Raw genomic sequence first — 17,364 nt, forward strand, 5'->3', positions numbered from 1 at the left:
ACTAGACCCAATGAACTCATAAACCCTGATTCATTGTTTAAACGGTGTCTCAATACTTTTGTCACGGCCTGATTTAGGTTCTGGAGGACAAGCCCATCCATGTGGACTGCTATGGCAACTTGTCTCCGCTGACCAAAAGTGGACAGCAGCTTGTTTTCAATTTTTACTCCTTCAAGGAAAACAGACTTCCTTTCAACGTGAAGGTACATTTTTATATATTTTTTAAAATGTTATTTTTTACAATACGACACTGATTAAACCGCTCCACTTTTTCACAAATTTCAATCAAAACAGGTCCTCCCTCCAAAATACAATTTTTTCCAGTTTACAATTAGGAAATTGTAAATTGGTGCTAAATGGTAGAAAATCGGTGACAAAATATTATCAACTGTCAATTGTTTTTCACTTAACTATTTATTCTTAGAATACATGTTAATAAATTAGAAAATCATGGAAAACTTAATGTTGAGTTGATAAAGTCAAGCTCATAGATTGGTTACACTCACAATCAAATACTTAATGATTTTTTATTTTATTTGTTGTTATTAGGTTGTTGTTTTTTTGTCTTGTTTTTTACACCTAACAAAAGCCCAAATTCACCATCTGTAGAAAAATTTGAATATTCCTTAGGAGTTAAAATATTTAAATATTTTTCATATAGAAACGTGTTAAGAATTGGCATTCTGACAAGTATTTTCCTGTAAACATATTTTTGTTTCATTAACTCATTCACTGACAGCCATTTTCACTGAAGCAACCCCCTTCGCTCCCGGCCGTTTTACTGGATTTTGACTGATTTTGCAAGGCCCACAGAATATTGTGTTCTATCGCTATAAAAACATGGACCCTACCAAAAGAAAGATTAGAGAAAAAAAAGTATAACATTTAAAATAGAACGTATGTATACGTTTTTGGGAGCAAATGAGTTCATCACTAATATCCAATTATTTATACTATTAATAAAAAAGAAGCACAATTGGGTGACTTTATTGATACGGATTGTGAAGATAAAGGTGCTGGTTGCAGCCAAATACTGCACTCCATTTTGACTTGCGGTGAATCAACAATCAAATTACGATTGTTGTGCCCATCACTAATTGGTATATGACGTTTGAGTTCTACAGTACATGTCAGAGCAGGAAATGGTGCCGGATCTTCTACTACCGGTCTGTGATTTTTATTTTATTTTTTTCCCCCCCTCACCAATGCATTCCCGTGTCTTTTGTCCAGATCCGAGATCTGGGCCAAGAGGCCTGTGGCCGGCTGTCATTCCTGAAGGAAGCAAAAAGCTCTAAAGTTCTTCCACAGGCCGCCATATGCAATCTAAATATCACGCTGCCCACACACAAGAAGGTAGGCGTCAACTTCTCAACTTATGCTGCGTGCTTTTAGACTCACGTCATATCACCCTACATGATATTCAAATAATGAACTCTTTGGGTTTTGGAGATTACGATTGCCTTTTTAGGTGTTTTTTTTATTGCACATATTTAAGCCAGTCATAAGACCCCACAACGTGTCTATATTGTGCTTTGCTCCGCTGCTGCCTGGCTCTGTCAAGAGCGGTTCCACATGCATTTGTTGCAGCAAAATGGTGCTCTTGCTTGTTATATTTTGCTCTTATTATTATTATTATTATTATTATTATGCAACTTGTTTTTTCCCCCCTGATGTTTTCTGGATTTTTGTTTTGCTGCTCCATTTTCCATCACCGCATCTCATGACAATGTCGCCGCTCTCCATTGTGTCATCTCTCCCCCCCCTCCTCCCCCTCCTCCTCCTGCTGCAATGCATCTTGGGAATCCCACAGGATATGGAGTCTGATCCTGACGATGAGGTAAATAGTCTCGTCATCATCACACAAACAGCTGCTGTTATTATTTTCTTTCTTTTTTTTGTCCCTCTGTTGGCTTTTACTAAAGCTGCTTCGTGCATGAATAAATGCTACTTGCTTCTATCGAGTTAATTTTGTTTACCGCCTTCATCCCAAGTGACATGAAATGCTTCACACCTTTTTAGCGTTTCCGCAGCCCAATCAAGTGCTAATCAATAACTTTAAGATGATCCTATTTCTCGTCCAATAGTTCTCTATTTGTCAAGTGGCATCTTTTCACCAATACTAACAGATAATCGTAACTCTTGTAGACGATACGTTCTTCAAACACATGTAGCATTTAATGACTCTAATATAAGTAACTTAAAAAATAATAATAATAATCTTGATTTACGGGCCGGGTACCCCAACTTACAAGATTTAGAGCGATGAGCGATATTTTTGCTTTCTGTAGCAGGCCAAAATTTGAGTTCCTAGTAAACTAAAAAAAAGAAGAAAAAAAGTCACCAGCAAACACAAAAATGTAAATTCTAATTTATTACATTTTTATACTGTATTTCTATTTGACAATTCATTATTATTATGCATTATTATAATAATGTTCCTTTATTAAAACCATGGAACAAAAAATATGTTGGTTTATGGGATGTTGGAACTAATTAATTAATTAATGCCATTTCAGTTGGTTTTAATCCGAAAAATTGGTTTGATTAATACTGTTGTGAGCACTTAATGTTAAAGAGCAAATAGACAAAAGTTTTTATTGCCTGTGGTTGAAAAATGGCGACTGACCCTAAACAGTGCACTTTCCTACTAAATGACCAAGTTAAACTATTTTTGGTGGAGGTAAACATAACTCATACCTGAGCCTATTTTTATGTTTCAGCATCTTTTTGTTTTTTGTTTGTTTCAGAATGAAAGGCCCGAGCGACGCCATACCTTTGCCTCCTTAGCTTTGCGTAAGCGCTACAGCTATTTGACCGACCCTGCGGCCAGTGAGTTCCCCTTTTTTTCTTTTTATAAAATGCATGAAAACAAACAACAACAAATCAATAGAGATTTTCTACATGGAAAAATACAGTCAGTTGAACTGTCTGAAGGTCCCTTTAAATCGTTATTGTTGTTTCTTACATCGTCCAGAAGTTTTCAATCCCAAATGCTCATGAATCATTTCTTCTCAAGCCCAACAAACATTCTGTCATCTTTCTTGCATGGTTTTATTGTGTGTCAAGCTTGCCTCAGCATTATGTGCCACTCTTTCAAATCTTGTGTTACACTTTGGGAAAATATTAGCAGGTCAACATCACACGTGTTATTCATTGATTTATTTGAACCAAATGTTTTTGGGGGTTTTTTTTTGCATTGAATGAAAATGTTCATTTCGTTTTGTTTGTATTCATTGCGTGGCCATTGTTGTCTTATTGGCTTTTGTGACTGTGTGTGGCTATGAATAGTTTTGTGCTAACAGGTTGCACTTTACACCTTGAGGTTGAAAATCATTTGGGGGTAGATTTCGTACTAAAACATATTATTCTTGCCTGGTCCATATTAAACGTTAGGGTGTCATTTGAAGATTTGAAATGTCAGTAAGTGTGACAAAGTAGCAGAAAACTGCACAGAACGTTCCTAAATCTTGGTGCTTGATGTTTTTTTTGTAAAGTGCAACCTCATCCTTTATCCTAAGTTGTGTCTAAATACATAAATATTGTAATCTGCTTGTACAAATGCTATTAACTTGTGGGGTCGTGTCTGGCTTTGAAAATGAAGCAAATGTAAGAAATTGCATGTCGAGCAAACGTGGACAGTAAAAGGCACGCTAGTCTCAAAAAGTCAAAGAAGCACATCAGAAGGCAACCAAATTGTACTTTTCAGTTATCATGTTTTGTGACTTGGACCACATGTCATGCACTTTTTTGCCCCGCCCACACACGCACGCTGTATTTTGTCATGTATCATTGTTTTTGATGCGTTCGTTTCTCACGTCATCCTGCTTGTGTAAAAGGGACCTTCTGTAATCTACAAGTGTACATTTTTGTCTTACTGCTTGTAAGTGATGCTGTTTCTGACTCAATTTCTCTTTCTTTTATGTTTTTTCTTTTTCAATTATTTTACGTTCTACTTTCTGTTGCCTCCCTTTTTTTCTTTTCATTTGAATTATTGTTGAAGAAACATCCGATCGAAGTCCGCAAAGAGCACAGCCTTCTGGCTACCCTCACAAACCTGTCTTTTCAACGAGATCTTATCAGGCGTGGCCGCCTGTTCCTGTCGCCGTCCCTGGCCAAGCCAAGTCCGGGTTTGGCTCGCTCTCCAGCTCATCGTCCAACACACCTTCTGCCTCTCCACTAAAGTCTGTCTGGTCCATCAACTCTGCCTCGCCCATTAAGACAAACATTCCCGGATCCCCTGCCTCGTCTGTTAAGTCAGTTAGTGACATGGCCTCTCCCATCCGATCGTACAGAACCATCTCCTCGCCCATCAAAACTGTAGTCCAACATGCTCAGTATCCAGGCCAGGTTGTCCACAGTCCCCAGGCGTCACCTGCAAAAAGTACCTCAGACAGTGCGTCCATGAAAGGATTTGCAGCATTGTCGGCTAGGTCTTCCCCGATAACTGTTTCTACAGGAGGAAGTCCTCTTCTTGAGAGGACATCAATAGCCATGACGCCTCCAACATCTCCCAAATCCTCCCTTAGTATGTTCAGTTCCCCTCTGTCATACAAGACCGTTGTGGGGGGTTCCGCCGGTACAGTATCGTCTTCCTCCCCCATCAAAACTGTCCCCGGCCTCTCTTCCGTCCGTTCGTTTTCCTCAGATGTGTCCGGCCCTGCAAGAAACCTCTTCTCCTCACTGTCTTCACCACTCAAATCCAACAGCCCTCAAAGTGCTGCGGCGCTGATCAATGGAACGGCGTCCCCGGCACAGTACCGCTCCTCCTCCCCGACCTCTCTCCTTGCCAGCAGTCTCCAAGAAAGAATACAAGCAACCACCAATGCTGCGACCACAAGCGTCAATGCGGTATTTGATGAGGTTGAAAAGACTTTGAATTCTTGCTCGGCTGGCTATGGCACCTTAAAGTCATTGTCCTCCTCTGCATCCTCCTCATATCAGTCCATTCGGTCCTCCGCATCTAGTTCCCTTTACAACTCAATCAGGTCCCCGCCTAATGCCACCACTGCTGGAACATCCAGCACCGTGATGGTCCCTGTGTATTCTGTTATCAATGTACTGCCAGAGCCCCAGTTTAAAAAGTTGCCCGAGGTGTCCAGGTCCACTGCGGCGATTCTGTCCCCACGTAAGATCGTGCCCCCTGAGATGAATCCTCAATTGCAGTCATCCTTTGCCAGAAATCATTCCCCTACCAAACCTCCGCTTCTCTCGCCTAGTTTGAAGTCAAACACAACATCCCCTTTGTCATCCAGCCAAGAAATTCTAAAGGATGTCGCTGATATGAAAGAGGACTTAATACGAATGTCAGCCATTTTGCAGACTGATCCCAATGCTAGTACAAATAAAGGATTTCAATCTGGTTCTGTAGGGAAGGTAGAAGACGAAGAGCCATACCGGATTGTGGAGAAAGTAAAACAAGATTTGGTCAAAGTGAGTGAAATCCTGACTAAAGACGCAGCCAAAGAGCCAATGGCAAGGGGGGCCTTGGACGACATACGCTTCTCAAAAGTACCGGTTGAGCAGCCACAAAGCAATTGGAGCTATCCCCCAAGATATGAAACAGTGGTTCCTCAAGCAAAAGCAAAAACAATCCAAGATAGAGATTTCAATCGTTCTAAAGTTGTTGACTGTTTAGCTAATGATGTTGGCAACAATTCTTTCTCTCTTTCCAAAATACACGACACAAAGCATACAATAGATGAGAGCAAGAGAGAAGTGGATGGCAGGGAAAAGCATAAACGTGTTCTGAAACCTACCATTGCGGTTCAAGAGCAAAAACTCAAAATGCCTCCAACCAACATGCGATCGTCACCTTCAGACAGAGAGTTGGGCAAAGTGGCCGATGCTCTTTTCGGAGCAGACACTGTGCTGGAATCCCCCGATGACATATATCATGAACAGGATAAGAGCCCCCTCTCAGACAGTGGCTTTGAGACCAGAAGTGAAAGGACCCCCTCTGCCCCCCAGAGTGCTGAAGGCATGGGCCCAAAGGCCCCTTTCCAGGACATCCCCGTTCCCCCAGTGATCACTGAGACAAGGACGGAAGTTGTTCATGTCATCAGAAGCTACGAGGCCCCGGAGGATAACAAACAACCCGCAATGGTGGAGGGAAATCCCATCAGATATATTGATACAGAATCGAAAGGACATGCCAATCAAGGTCCATCCACCCCTGATCCGAATAAGGGATATTCAGTTAAAGTTGCCCCCGATGATGATCCGATGGGTAAAGGCATACGGTTGAAGGAAGAAACTCACATCACCACGACCACCAGGATGGTGTACCACAAACCGCCTGGCAACGAAACTGTATCAGAGAGGTGTGAGGAAACCATGTCTGTTCATGACATAATGAAGGCTTTTCAATCAGGAAAAGATCCTTCTCGGGAGCTTGCCGGACTCTTTGAGCACAAATCTGAGGAAACGTCACAGAGACTCTCTGAAGACGTCAAACCAAAGGTCGAAAGAATAATTGAGGTGCACATTGAAAAGGGCAATAAAACAGAACCAACGGAGGTCATCATTAGAGAGACTAAAAACCACTCAGACAATGAAATGTATTACTACCCAGGAAACAGACAAGAAGATAGGGACGCTGAGGAACTTCCCATATATTTTGACTCCTCCAAATTTAACACCACCACGGCACATGAGGATAGTCGCCCTAGTTCCGCCCAATTAATGGCAGACGAGTCTTATAAGACCTTTAAATTGCTTAGCCAGCAATCTGTGGAGTATAATGAGGATGAATCGTCAGAGTTGAGGGGGGAATCTTATAATTTTGCTGAGAAAATGTTATTGTCAGAGAAGTTTGACCAATCCCATGCTGACACTGGGGAACATGTTAGAGAAAAGTCTCACTTCCACTCACCAGACAGAAGTCGAAATGAGAATAGGTCCATAAGCCCGAGAACGGAATATATCTTTCGGTCGGCACGAAATGTGTTTGATACATCAGGGAGAATGGCCAATGCTGATGATAATTATGACACAATGACACTTCTGCAGCATTCTTCTGAGCCCGGTAGTCCAAAGCAGTCGGTTTGGATGCGTGTGTCGGCAGACGACACGGAGAGAAAGGAAAGAGAGCAACTGATGTATGAGGAGAGAGTGGACAGAACCGTAAAAGAGGCAGAGGAAAAACTCAGTGAGGTATCTCAGTTCTTCAGAGATAAAACAGAGCAGCTTAATGATGAACTCTCCTCTCCAGAGAGAAAATCTCGCAGGCCAGACTTTAGGGAATCACGATCCGGGCCTAGTTCCACTCAAAGCAGTCCAGAGCGATCGGTTTATAGAAATGGTGCTAGCGGGGAAGAGTGGGGAAGAGAAAGACTAAGAGACAAGTTCAGCTCTGAGAGGAAATGTGCCAGTTTACCCAGTAGTCCGGAGAGGAGAGTACTGCTGCAGTATAATGATTCGGACTCTAAAAAGCAGGGAGACGGAAAAACTGAAGGCTCAAAACCTTTTCAGATGTCTTCTTCCAAAGTAAGCGCAGTGAGGCTTAAGTTTGAACAAGAGGCTCAAAGACAAGATAAGGGTCCTCAGGGTGGCCCAAATGCCAATCCTCCCATAAGGAAGCTCCATGAAAGTAAGCTCCCTGTGTACCAGGTATTTGGTGGTTCTAACATTCCAAAACCACCTGACAGTCCATTAAGCCAGAGAAGAGGGCAAGAAAGTGAGTCCAAGTTTTCACCCACGCATCAGAAAAATCAGGAAGATAAGAAGTTATTCAAAACATGGGAGAACCAAGGGTATGGTAACTATAAACCCCAATCCCCCAAATTATCTCAAACATTAGTCCACGGTTCTCTAAAAGATGACAATAGTGATTCACAAAGACAAGAAACTACCAAGAAAATTATTTACACTGAATTTGTTGTACGAGAGAGTCCAAATAGCAATGACGGTCTAAAAAAAAACTCGGAATCTCAAATTCCTGTAAGAAAGTCATCTAATTTTTCAGAAAATCGCAGATCCCCATCTTTAAAATTAGACGCCTCTGTTGAGACACATGAGAAGGAAGGCTCTCGCACGCCCGGCCTAGTTCGAAACCCGATACATAGTAGCTTTGAATCCAACAAATCTACTTGTGGATCGTCTGTGAAATCCACAGACTCAGACTGTAGCCAGTCAAATATCACTTGTAATGGTGTTGACTGTGACCCAATAGAGTATTTGGATCATGGAAATCCTGCAATTATCACAGAAGGTTACAAAGATATCAAACCCTTACCTGTGTATGTCAGCATTCAAGTAGGCAAGCAGTATGAGAAAGAAACTGGGCAGCTTGGAACTTACAAAAAAATAGTAAGCCATGAGAGTAGGACCGTACATGAGACCAGGGGAACATTTTACACTGTCAAACAAAAGGAGTCTCCATCTCCTCAAGGTAGTCCAGAAGATGACACTCTAGAACAAGTGACCTTCATAGACAGCTCTGGGAAGAGTCCTGTTACTCCCGAGACGCCAAGCCCTGAGGACGTTAGCCTGACCTCAAGAATGCCCGACTCTATGATTGGCTCCATGGCTGGCATGCCAAGTCTAATTCCAGAAGAGTCCGAAGAGGAAGACGGTAAGACCTTCATCTACAAGGAGCCTTCAAGGGAAAAACCCAAGCAAGCAAATTCAGAGAATCAGAGCAAGAAACAGGAAGCAGATAAACAAAGGTCAAAAGGGGAGAAGAGAGTTCCTTTTATAGAGTTTCCACCTCCACCCCCTTTGGACACAGAGCAGTCAGACCCTGATAAAAGAAAGTCTTGTGCATCCTCTGAGACAGAGACTGAAATGATAGAAGTAAACCTACAGGAGGAGCACGACAAGCACTTCTTAGCGGAGCCAATCATCAGAGTCCAGCCTCCATCCCCCATCCCCCCTGGAGCTGACAACAGCGATTCTAGTGACGATGAGTCTGTCTTCCATCCCATCCCTGTCAAAAAGTACACCTTCAAAATGAAAGAGGAGGGAGAGAAATGCTCAAAACAACAAAAATTAGAGAAGAATGGAAATAAGGAGGCTGGTGTCAATAGTGTCGTAAAGGGGGAGGAAGCTGACTTGGAACCAAATGGGAATGACCAATCAATCACTGACTGCTCCATAGCAACCACTGCTGAATTTTCCCATGATACAGATGCCACTGAGATTGACTCATTAGATGGTTATGATTTTCAGGATGAAGACGATGGACTGAGTGAGGACCCAAAAACATCCAGTTTATCCAATGATGGGAAAACAGCTGATCGCTCCTTTGGTCAGTCTAAGCTTGAGGTGATTGAGGAAGAGAAGTGTGAGGATGGGAAAACCAATCCGTCTTCTACAAAAAGCAGTGAGGAAGAAGTAGATTACACCCTTGAAGGAAGACATCCAGAAAGGCAGACCCTCACAGACAACTACTTTGGCTACCAACTTGAAGAGGAGCTAAACTCAACCTTTAAAACAGTAGCCACAAAAGGCCTCGACTTTGACCCCTGGTCCACCAAAGGGAGTGATCATGATGGAGTTTATGACTCCAAAACCAAAGACGAAGATCCCAAGCCCTTTGGTTTATCTGTGGAGGACAAATCACAGGCTACAACACCTGACACAACCCCTGCTCGAACACCGACTGATGAGAGCACACCAACTAGTGAACCTAACCCCTTCCCTTTCCACGAAGGGAAGATGTTTGAGATGACCCGCAGTGGTGCTATTGACATGAGCAAGCGGGACTTTGTTGAAGAGAGGCTTCAGTTTTTTCAGATTGGTGAGCATTCCTCTGACCCTCTAACAGGGGAAAGGGGGAGAGGGGGCAAGATCCTGGGTGTAATTTCCTCTCAATCAAAAACAGGGGAGAGGGCCACAGTAGAGGGGAAGGGGAAAGTTCTAGATACAACCACAGGCAGCAGCACAACACCACCAGCAGCAACCGCAAAATGCAGCCCTTTGCACCCTGGCAGTGACACTGGCTATGCTGGTACTGAAGTACCCACCTGTGAAGCCATAGTCGAGACGGCCTCCTCATGCACAATTACAGCCTCCAAGGTTGATCCCAAATTACGCACCCCTATTAAGATGGGCATAGCTGCCTCTATAACTGTGAAAAAAGACTCAGGGGAGCTAGCTGATTTTAAAGCTGAGATATCAGAGGGCCAGATTGTGCCAGAATATATCAGTATAGAGGGTCAGAGTGCAGAAGGCCAGTCTAGCAAAGGCATAGAGGCCAAGTCAGAGAGACGAGATTACCCCTCTGAAAACTGCAACAACAATAATAACCTCGAGTCCTCCAGTATTCAGGCCAACTACATTCAGTGTGGCAGTGTAGTGTTCAATCTGCAGTCCTCCTCTGAGCCCACACTTCAGAAAGCCAGCAGGATAGAAACGTGTTGTAGGGATTTAGAAGAGAAAGTAGAAATAGGTCATAGTAGTAGTCAAGTGCAGCAGCAGCCGAGCGTACCAGTTAAAGACAGTGAAGTGAAGCTGCCCAGGTCCAGGCTTCCAGTGAAAGCATCAGGGCGTTCGATTCACACCCAGGGAACAGCCATAGGCAAGCAGAAGCCCAAGCAAGCAGTGAAAATTGAGACCAGGAAAAGAGGAGAGCCAGCCATTGCCAAAGTAGAGCCAAGGTCTAGAATACCAGTCAAGGATTTTAAGAAGGGCAGCTCCACAACAGCAGCCAGCTCACCACATTCAGTTAGGGTGACCTCGCGGCCAACAAGGCCATTGGCTAGTGAAAGAGCAGCCATAAAGTTACCCTCCAGGTTACCGCTGAAGGACAGGCATCAGGTCAGTAAGGCATCAGGTGAGGGAACATCGAGGCAGGAGAGACGGGAGAACCCTAGCGAGGTTTGTAAACGCACCATTGAATACTTTAAAGACATTAGCGGAGAGACGATAAAGTTGGTGGACCGCCTGTCAGACGAGGAGAAAAAGAAGCAGACAGAGCAGTCGGAGGAAGACAGCACCTCCCGGAGCACCTCCCTGTCAGACACCTCGCAGCCTTCCCAACCTTCCCAGCCCTCCCACTCGTCCAGGTCTGGTAGAGGTTCGAGGGCTGAGGCCGGGGCCCCGTCCGTAGGGGCAAAGGTGGTGACGACGGACAGGGCCTCTGGCAGTCAGAGGAGCAGGAGGAGTAGGCGGACTGGTGGGAAGGAGGGCAGTCAGGGACTCACAGGGTCTCGAACACCTCCCATCGCAGAGATCAAGCCTAGTTTGTAAAACTTTCACACTATCAAATACATTTATATATATATATTGACCTATTTCACTGATAGTTGCATGACATGTTGTGGTCATTGAAATGATTGACTGGAATGCCTGTGGCGTGTTTATATTCCCTTAGAACAGTAGCTGCCATTGACCCATCATCATTGATGTACTGTGTCCCGTACCGTCTCCGTTTCAAGATTCCTTTCCCTCTGTACCTCCCCTTTCCTCGTTCTCCAACCTTGTATGCCCTGTGCAGTAGAGTAGCAAGCCAGTTGTAGTGACTTCTACAGTGGCACAACCTGTTTGACAATCCCTGGTTTGTTTGTCTCTGTTCAGGGCAAAGTTGTCGCAATTATGGTTGTAGTCTCGTCAGATTTTTTTCATACACTCAACTGTCACAGTAGTCTTTGCAAACAACACTAGATAGCGCATGCTGACCATTTAGATTCCAACCTAGAAATATCCACCATCGATTTTTTTTTTAGAACTTCGAGTCTGCCTCTTCGAGTTGTGGTATGCTTTGTTTTGTGTGGTTCACTTAATGCCTGCTAAAAGGTTACATAGCACAAATAGCAGTAGACCACCACATGTACTGTGAAATTCCTTTTCTTGCCATCATGCAAAACAAAAATTCTACATATTTGATGTAATCACTGAATTATAGTCACAAATTGCAGCTGATCCTGTTATCTTGAATTGTAAACTGAAAAAATGGCCAGAAAAGGAAACGTGCGTGTTTTTATTTCTCTCTTGTTATGTGAGGACGAGATATGCAAAACGTTAACGAGTCTTTGTCCTCTTATTTCTCCAGGTCCCCAAAGTCCTTGTGAACGGACAGATTTGCGTATGGCCATTGTAGCAGATCACTTGGGACTCAGCTGGACAGGTGAGGAAATTGTGGAGGGATTCCGATTAGGAAACATTTTGAGCAATTTGCGTACACGGCGACGGCTTCGCGGAGGCTGACTTTTTGTGTATCCGGTCATCAGAGCTGGCTCGGGAGATGAACTTCACAGTAGATGAGATCAACCACGTTAGATTGGAGAACCCCAACTCGTTGACAGCACAGAGCTTCATGCTATTAAAGAAGTGGGTCAGCCGGGAAGGGAAAAACGCCACAAGTAAGACTTTTCACATGTGAAGTCATTCAGCACTTTTCACAACCTTCTAAAAAGGTTGACCTCATATTTGGTTGTGTCCATTTTCCACAGCGGACGCCTTGACTGCAGTGTTGACCAAAGTCAATCGGATGGATATTGTGACTTTACTGGAGGGCCCAATTTTTGACTATGGTAACATTTCCGGCACGAGATGTTTTGCCGATGATCATGCGGTTTTCCGGGATCAGGCTGATGGTAAAGTTTAGCTCTGATTAGCTGACCTATTACCTCTCCCTGCTACCATGTTGTTAGTTTTGTTTTTGCAAATACCACATTGCATGAATGATGTCGAGTTGCCAATGCCTAATTCTGACTATTTATAGAGATATTGTTTTAGTGGTAGTTTAGAATTAGGTTTGGACAACTGGCTCCTACTGTTCTCCAAAAATATTTTAATATTAACGCTTGTCTGCATATAGGACTATTTCTTAGCTAAATTAAGATTGAATACATGGCTACAGTGTAGCAGTCGTCACGAATGACCTATCCTGAGAGGAGTATCCTGTTTAAAGTGCATGCTCTAAGATAGTGCAATAATATTTTGCACCATATCTGAGTTGAGTGTGGATGATGTGGCTGTGTAGTCTATTTAACTGTGTTCTGCTGTAGTTGAGTTCTCCTAGTGCTCCTCCAGTTCCTCTGAGCCTTCCTTGGATAGATGAGAGTGCCGCTTTTTCTCTTCCTGTCCCTCCTGCCTCCCATCACCTCCCCCTCAGCAGCACCTAGCTGCTGATAACGGCACATAACAGCTCTTAACTGTTTAAGAGTCACATATTGCTGATATCGTCCCTCTGCCCACCCAAAGTCACGCCATTTATTCATTTTCCTGTTTCATGATTGATTTCAATCAGCACTGACGTTCATTTCCCATTTCTTCCTGTTTTACTTTTTGTGTCAATCCATGCCCCTCCCCTTTAGTGTGTGTGATTATTCCATTGATTCCGAGCAGTCCTGCCTTCGTCCTTCATACAAACCCATCAATCCCATCCCCTCCCCTCACTCCTCGAACCTTGGCCCCACGCCGCTCTCCCAGTTACGAGTTCTCCATTTCACTCAAAGACTTGGCACCCCCTTCTCACTTTGTTCCCCCGCCTCTGAAATGCCTCAACCCTCAGTGCCCCCCTGCTGACCCACGCCAATCCCCTTCCTGTCCTTTCTCACCACATCCGTCCTCCCCGATCCCACTCATCACTTCACCAGCACCTTCATTTGTGCCATCCTCTTCCCCAACCTCCGCAGCAGTCGTGGAAATATCCCAAAGCACCTCCGAACTCACCTGTGATGCATCGACCCTCTCCGAACCTACAACCGCAGCCACCGTCCTCACCCTTGCACCCTCCCTTGATACCCACAACCTGCCGCAACATGCTTCTACACCTATGACCTTACCTGCGGTTGCTCCCTCGCCAATTGATTTGGCCACTCCCTCTCGCCCCGTCTCCCCTCTCTCCTTGCCCGCCATGTCCCCCTGTGGGTCTCGCTGCCCAAGCCCAAATCCCCCATCCCCGCCTCTCCGCTGCCTGTCTCCTTGCCACGCATGCCCTTGCGCTTGTCCACCTTCCACTCGCACCCGCATCGACCCTACCTCATTGGAAATATTTCTGTAGCTATATATTAGTGGTTCTCAAACTGGGGTCATCGTAATATTATGGCTTTATCTTAGGAAAAACTTTATTCTTATAGAGATGGCTGCTTTTTTTTTTTTTTTTTGAAAATAGGCAAACTTTATTTTAATTCCTGTGGCATTTAGGGGTACATGTGGTAGTTATTTTTAATTGGCGTTAGGATTATGCCGGATTACGCTTCTTTGGAAAATTCTCCACTGTAATGGGTCCCTGGAACCCAAAAGTTTGAGAACCCCCGCTTTATATTTCACCTCTCATCTGTCAACTATCTTATGTCAGTCAGCATGCAGTATCTTCCATTTTCCATGTGTTAATGTTCTCCTTTACAATCTTGAGGGATTAAATTAAAAACACAGACAGTACAATTTTGTATTGTGTATGTGTGCCGTGACGCTACCTACTTCCCACTTCAGTGCCATTAACCTTGTCGTGGTATGTTTGTGTGTTTTGCTGTGTTTTCAGTTCTTAGCATGCTTTGGTGTACATTTATCATGTCACCCACAGATTATCAAAGCATTCTAGCCGAGTTGCATTCCCCAGCTGCGCTGCACTCCAGCCCACATTTCCTGGTGCCCGAACTTCCCGTCACACCCAACCCCTCCCCCATCCACCACCAGCATCAACATTACCCACAACCCGACTCCCCCTGGCCGGTCGACTCCCAGCCTCAGCCCCCGTTCAGGAGCCCAGAGATCCCGCCCGAGAATCCCCTTAGACCCTGTCGGCTCGCCCTGTCCCTTTCGGCGGCTTTCGACCTCCCTGATCCTGTTCCGTCCAAGATGCAGAAGCCCCACATCGCCCTGAACGACCAGCTGCTTATGAGCGAGGAGGAGGACAGACCTTATCGAGAAATGGAGCCGGGCCGCAAACCCAAGACGCGCGCCGTCCCCGCAATGTGTGAGTTAGACATCAGCATGGCCTACTCCACATCATCCTCTTCCGTTTCGTCTGCATCATCGGTAACCCCTTCAACACCTGACGGGGCACAAATGGGAGATGGCGATCTGGTGCAAGTGTATAGTAGAGGATGTGAGAGGGAAGTGTCAAAAGAAAAGGGTAAGCTTGACGAGACGGTTGCGGTCGAGGGAAACGTATTTGTGGAGAGGTGGGTAGAGGAGGATTTGATTAAAAAGGTGGAGAGGAAATGTGAGATAGTGACAAAAGATAGGTGTCAGCTGGAGGCGGAAAAGAACATTTTGACGGGACAAAATGATGTTATGATTAATGTGCTGCAAACTGGATCTGTAGGAGATGAAATAGAGGCTGAGACTGACAAAGAAGGGAATAATGAAACACCCAGGGTACATCAAGTAGAAGGGAACAGTGAGAACCAAAGAAGCAAAGTTGCTGAGGAAGGCGCAGGCACTTGCCAGGAAAGTGACTTGACCGTTCAGAAATGGGCTGAGGCCCTTTGGGAACGTCAGCCCACTGAGTGTGGTTCTATTGAGGCGGAGGATGGAGGAGGAAATAAAGCGATCCAAGAGAAGGCAGAGGTGAAAACTGAAGAAGGCTCAGAGGAGGAGGAGGACCACCAGGAAATGACTACCGTGGACAGAGCTCTGAAGATTGTCAATCGCGTTGAACAGCCAGAAAGAGACGTGTGCTCGCTTTCAGGTTGGCAGAGCGACTCGTCCAGCGTCAACGTGGAGCCACCCACGCCGGGCCGCAGCTCGGATCTGCTGGACAGGCGGGAAAGGTGTGATTTTATCCGGCCGTTGAAATTCTCAAAAACGTCGGCCCTAATTGTGCCTCTCTCGGCAGCCACGAGAACTCGAGCGATTCCGTCACTTCCTCGTCCAGGGGCGACTCAGGGAGGTCCCGGCAGAACGGCGACAACTCAAAAAGCTCACCTCAGGGCGGCTCATCGGAGTCAATGAATGGCAGAAAAGAAGAGGGAACGCCGGTGTCCGAAAAGAAAGTTCAGGTAGTTCTGACTAAACTATTTCAGCAGTTTCTTGGATGTGAGTTTTGGCCTGAATTTACACTGCAGGTCCCAAGTGCCCAATTATGATTTAAAGCCTGTATCCAATCGTCTATTTCCGTGTACATTTCCACTGAATAACTAACCACTTTCTCTCCTCCTGGCTTCGTTCTTTTGAGTTTGTGTCATGATGCCTTAAATTTGACTCGTCCACAGCAGCGGGTTAGTGTAGATTCCGGTTCCGAGGAAGAACAGACCATAACCACCAGAATCTTCCGACGACGGCTCATTTTGAAGGTACCCTGCCAGCCTGGGAAGTGGCTCACGTTGGCTTGAGTCTGGAGTCTTTTTTTTTTTTTTTTTGGTGTGCCCCTTTGGGTGTGGGTGCATTGATAGTATAGGAAAGTCTCGTCTTTGCATTCCTGAGCCTGTCCTGGTGTCTGTGTTTGTTTGCTGTCGAGCATTTGTTGCTTTAACAGCGTTTTCATTTCTCAACTGATCTGATTTGAGAGCTATTACCAGAGGTGGCAAATCCAGGTCCATAAAGTAAAAACCCTGCCACAGTTTGGCTTTAGCCCCAGGTGCTAGCTAGCTAGCTAGCTCCCATGGAGCTTGTTTGCCCGCTAGGGAGCTAGCTAGCTAGCTAGCACCTGGGATAAAAGCCAAACTGTGGCTAGCTAGCTAGCTAGCTCTCTAGCAGGTAAAAGAGCACCAATGGCGCTAGCTAGCTAGCACCTGGGGCTAAAGCCAAACTTGTTTTTTACTTTCTGGGCCTGGATTTGCCACCTCTGGCTATTACTTTTCTCTGTCCATATGTGTTTTCTCTAAAATGTTGCACATGTATCTAGCAATGATGTCATAACATGGCCTACATGCTCAAAGCTGATATTGTGAAGCCTTGAGGTCATATGTGCATACCATTTGGGGATTACTTCCTAGTTATTTCCTGTTTGTCACGCTGTTGCAGTGCTCTCTCCTCTTTCGGTGTGGTGATGGTTTGTTTGCCACATTTAGTGTCTTATTTTATGGCGCTAATGGCCAAACCTTCGCAGGGCGAGGAAGCAAAAAACATATCAAGCGAATCTGTGACCGAGGAACACTACTTGGACCAAGACGGTAACCTCATCAGTAGAAAAGTAACGTATCATTTTGTGTTCACGATCCGTTCATCTACATGGAGAGAATCCATTTGTGAAACCATCAGTTGTTTTCTGTCTTGGTTGACGCACCGAGCAGGTCATCAGGAAGGTCATCCGCCGGCTCTCTAGCTCCTCACCAGACAACCACAGGTGCCACAGGGACCTTCAGAAAAGTCCCATCCTGCAGGAGGACGGGCCTGAGGTTGGCAGAGATGGATGTGATGATTTTTTTTTTCACTTGACAAAGAAAACACAAAAATGCCAACTTGCATGTTGCGTTTGGGGCTGTGGTGTCCATTCTGCTTCATAACAAAAGGGATGCTGCCGTGGCGTTATGT

General features: G+C 45.0%; 1 protein-coding gene across 50 annotated transcripts in view; it reads left to right on the forward strand.

Moving 5' to 3' along the window:
* The window catches only part of LOC144061807 (ankyrin-3-like), a 107,048-nt gene that overhangs the window by 84,273 nt on the left and 5,411 nt on the right, over positions 1 to 17,364 (forward strand). For 29 of the 50 annotated variants that reach the window (XM_077582601.1, XM_077582579.1, XM_077582587.1 and 26 more), the window contains 13 exons: positions 78 to 203; positions 1,231 to 1,353; positions 1,811 to 1,837; positions 2,748 to 2,829; positions 4,001 to 9,739; positions 11,993 to 12,067; positions 12,171 to 12,302; positions 12,393 to 12,536; positions 14,471 to 15,662; positions 15,728 to 15,890; positions 16,104 to 16,184; positions 16,940 to 17,023; positions 17,124 to 17,228. In XM_077582601.1, coding sequence (XP_077438727.1) covers positions 78 to 203; positions 1,231 to 1,353; positions 1,811 to 1,837; positions 2,748 to 2,829; positions 4,001 to 9,739; positions 11,993 to 12,067; positions 12,171 to 12,302; positions 12,393 to 12,536; positions 14,471 to 15,662; positions 15,728 to 15,890; positions 16,104 to 16,184; positions 16,940 to 17,023; positions 17,124 to 17,228 — 8,073 coding nt within the window. Of the gene's footprint in view, positions 1 to 77; positions 204 to 1,230; positions 1,354 to 1,810; positions 1,838 to 2,747; positions 2,830 to 4,000; positions 11,183 to 11,992; positions 12,068 to 12,170; positions 12,303 to 12,392; positions 12,537 to 13,259; positions 15,663 to 15,727; positions 15,891 to 16,103; positions 16,185 to 16,939; positions 17,024 to 17,123; positions 17,229 to 17,364 lie in introns of those variants that run through there. The other 21 variants (XM_077582619.1, XM_077582621.1, XM_077582630.1 and 18 more) reach the window with 11 other exon arrangements.

Source organism: Vanacampus margaritifer, chromosome 12, assembly GCF_051991255.1.
Source record: "Vanacampus margaritifer isolate UIUO_Vmar chromosome 12, RoL_Vmar_1.0, whole genome shotgun sequence".
Taxonomy (NCBI): Eukaryota; Metazoa; Chordata; class Actinopteri; order Syngnathiformes; family Syngnathidae; genus Vanacampus; species Vanacampus margaritifer.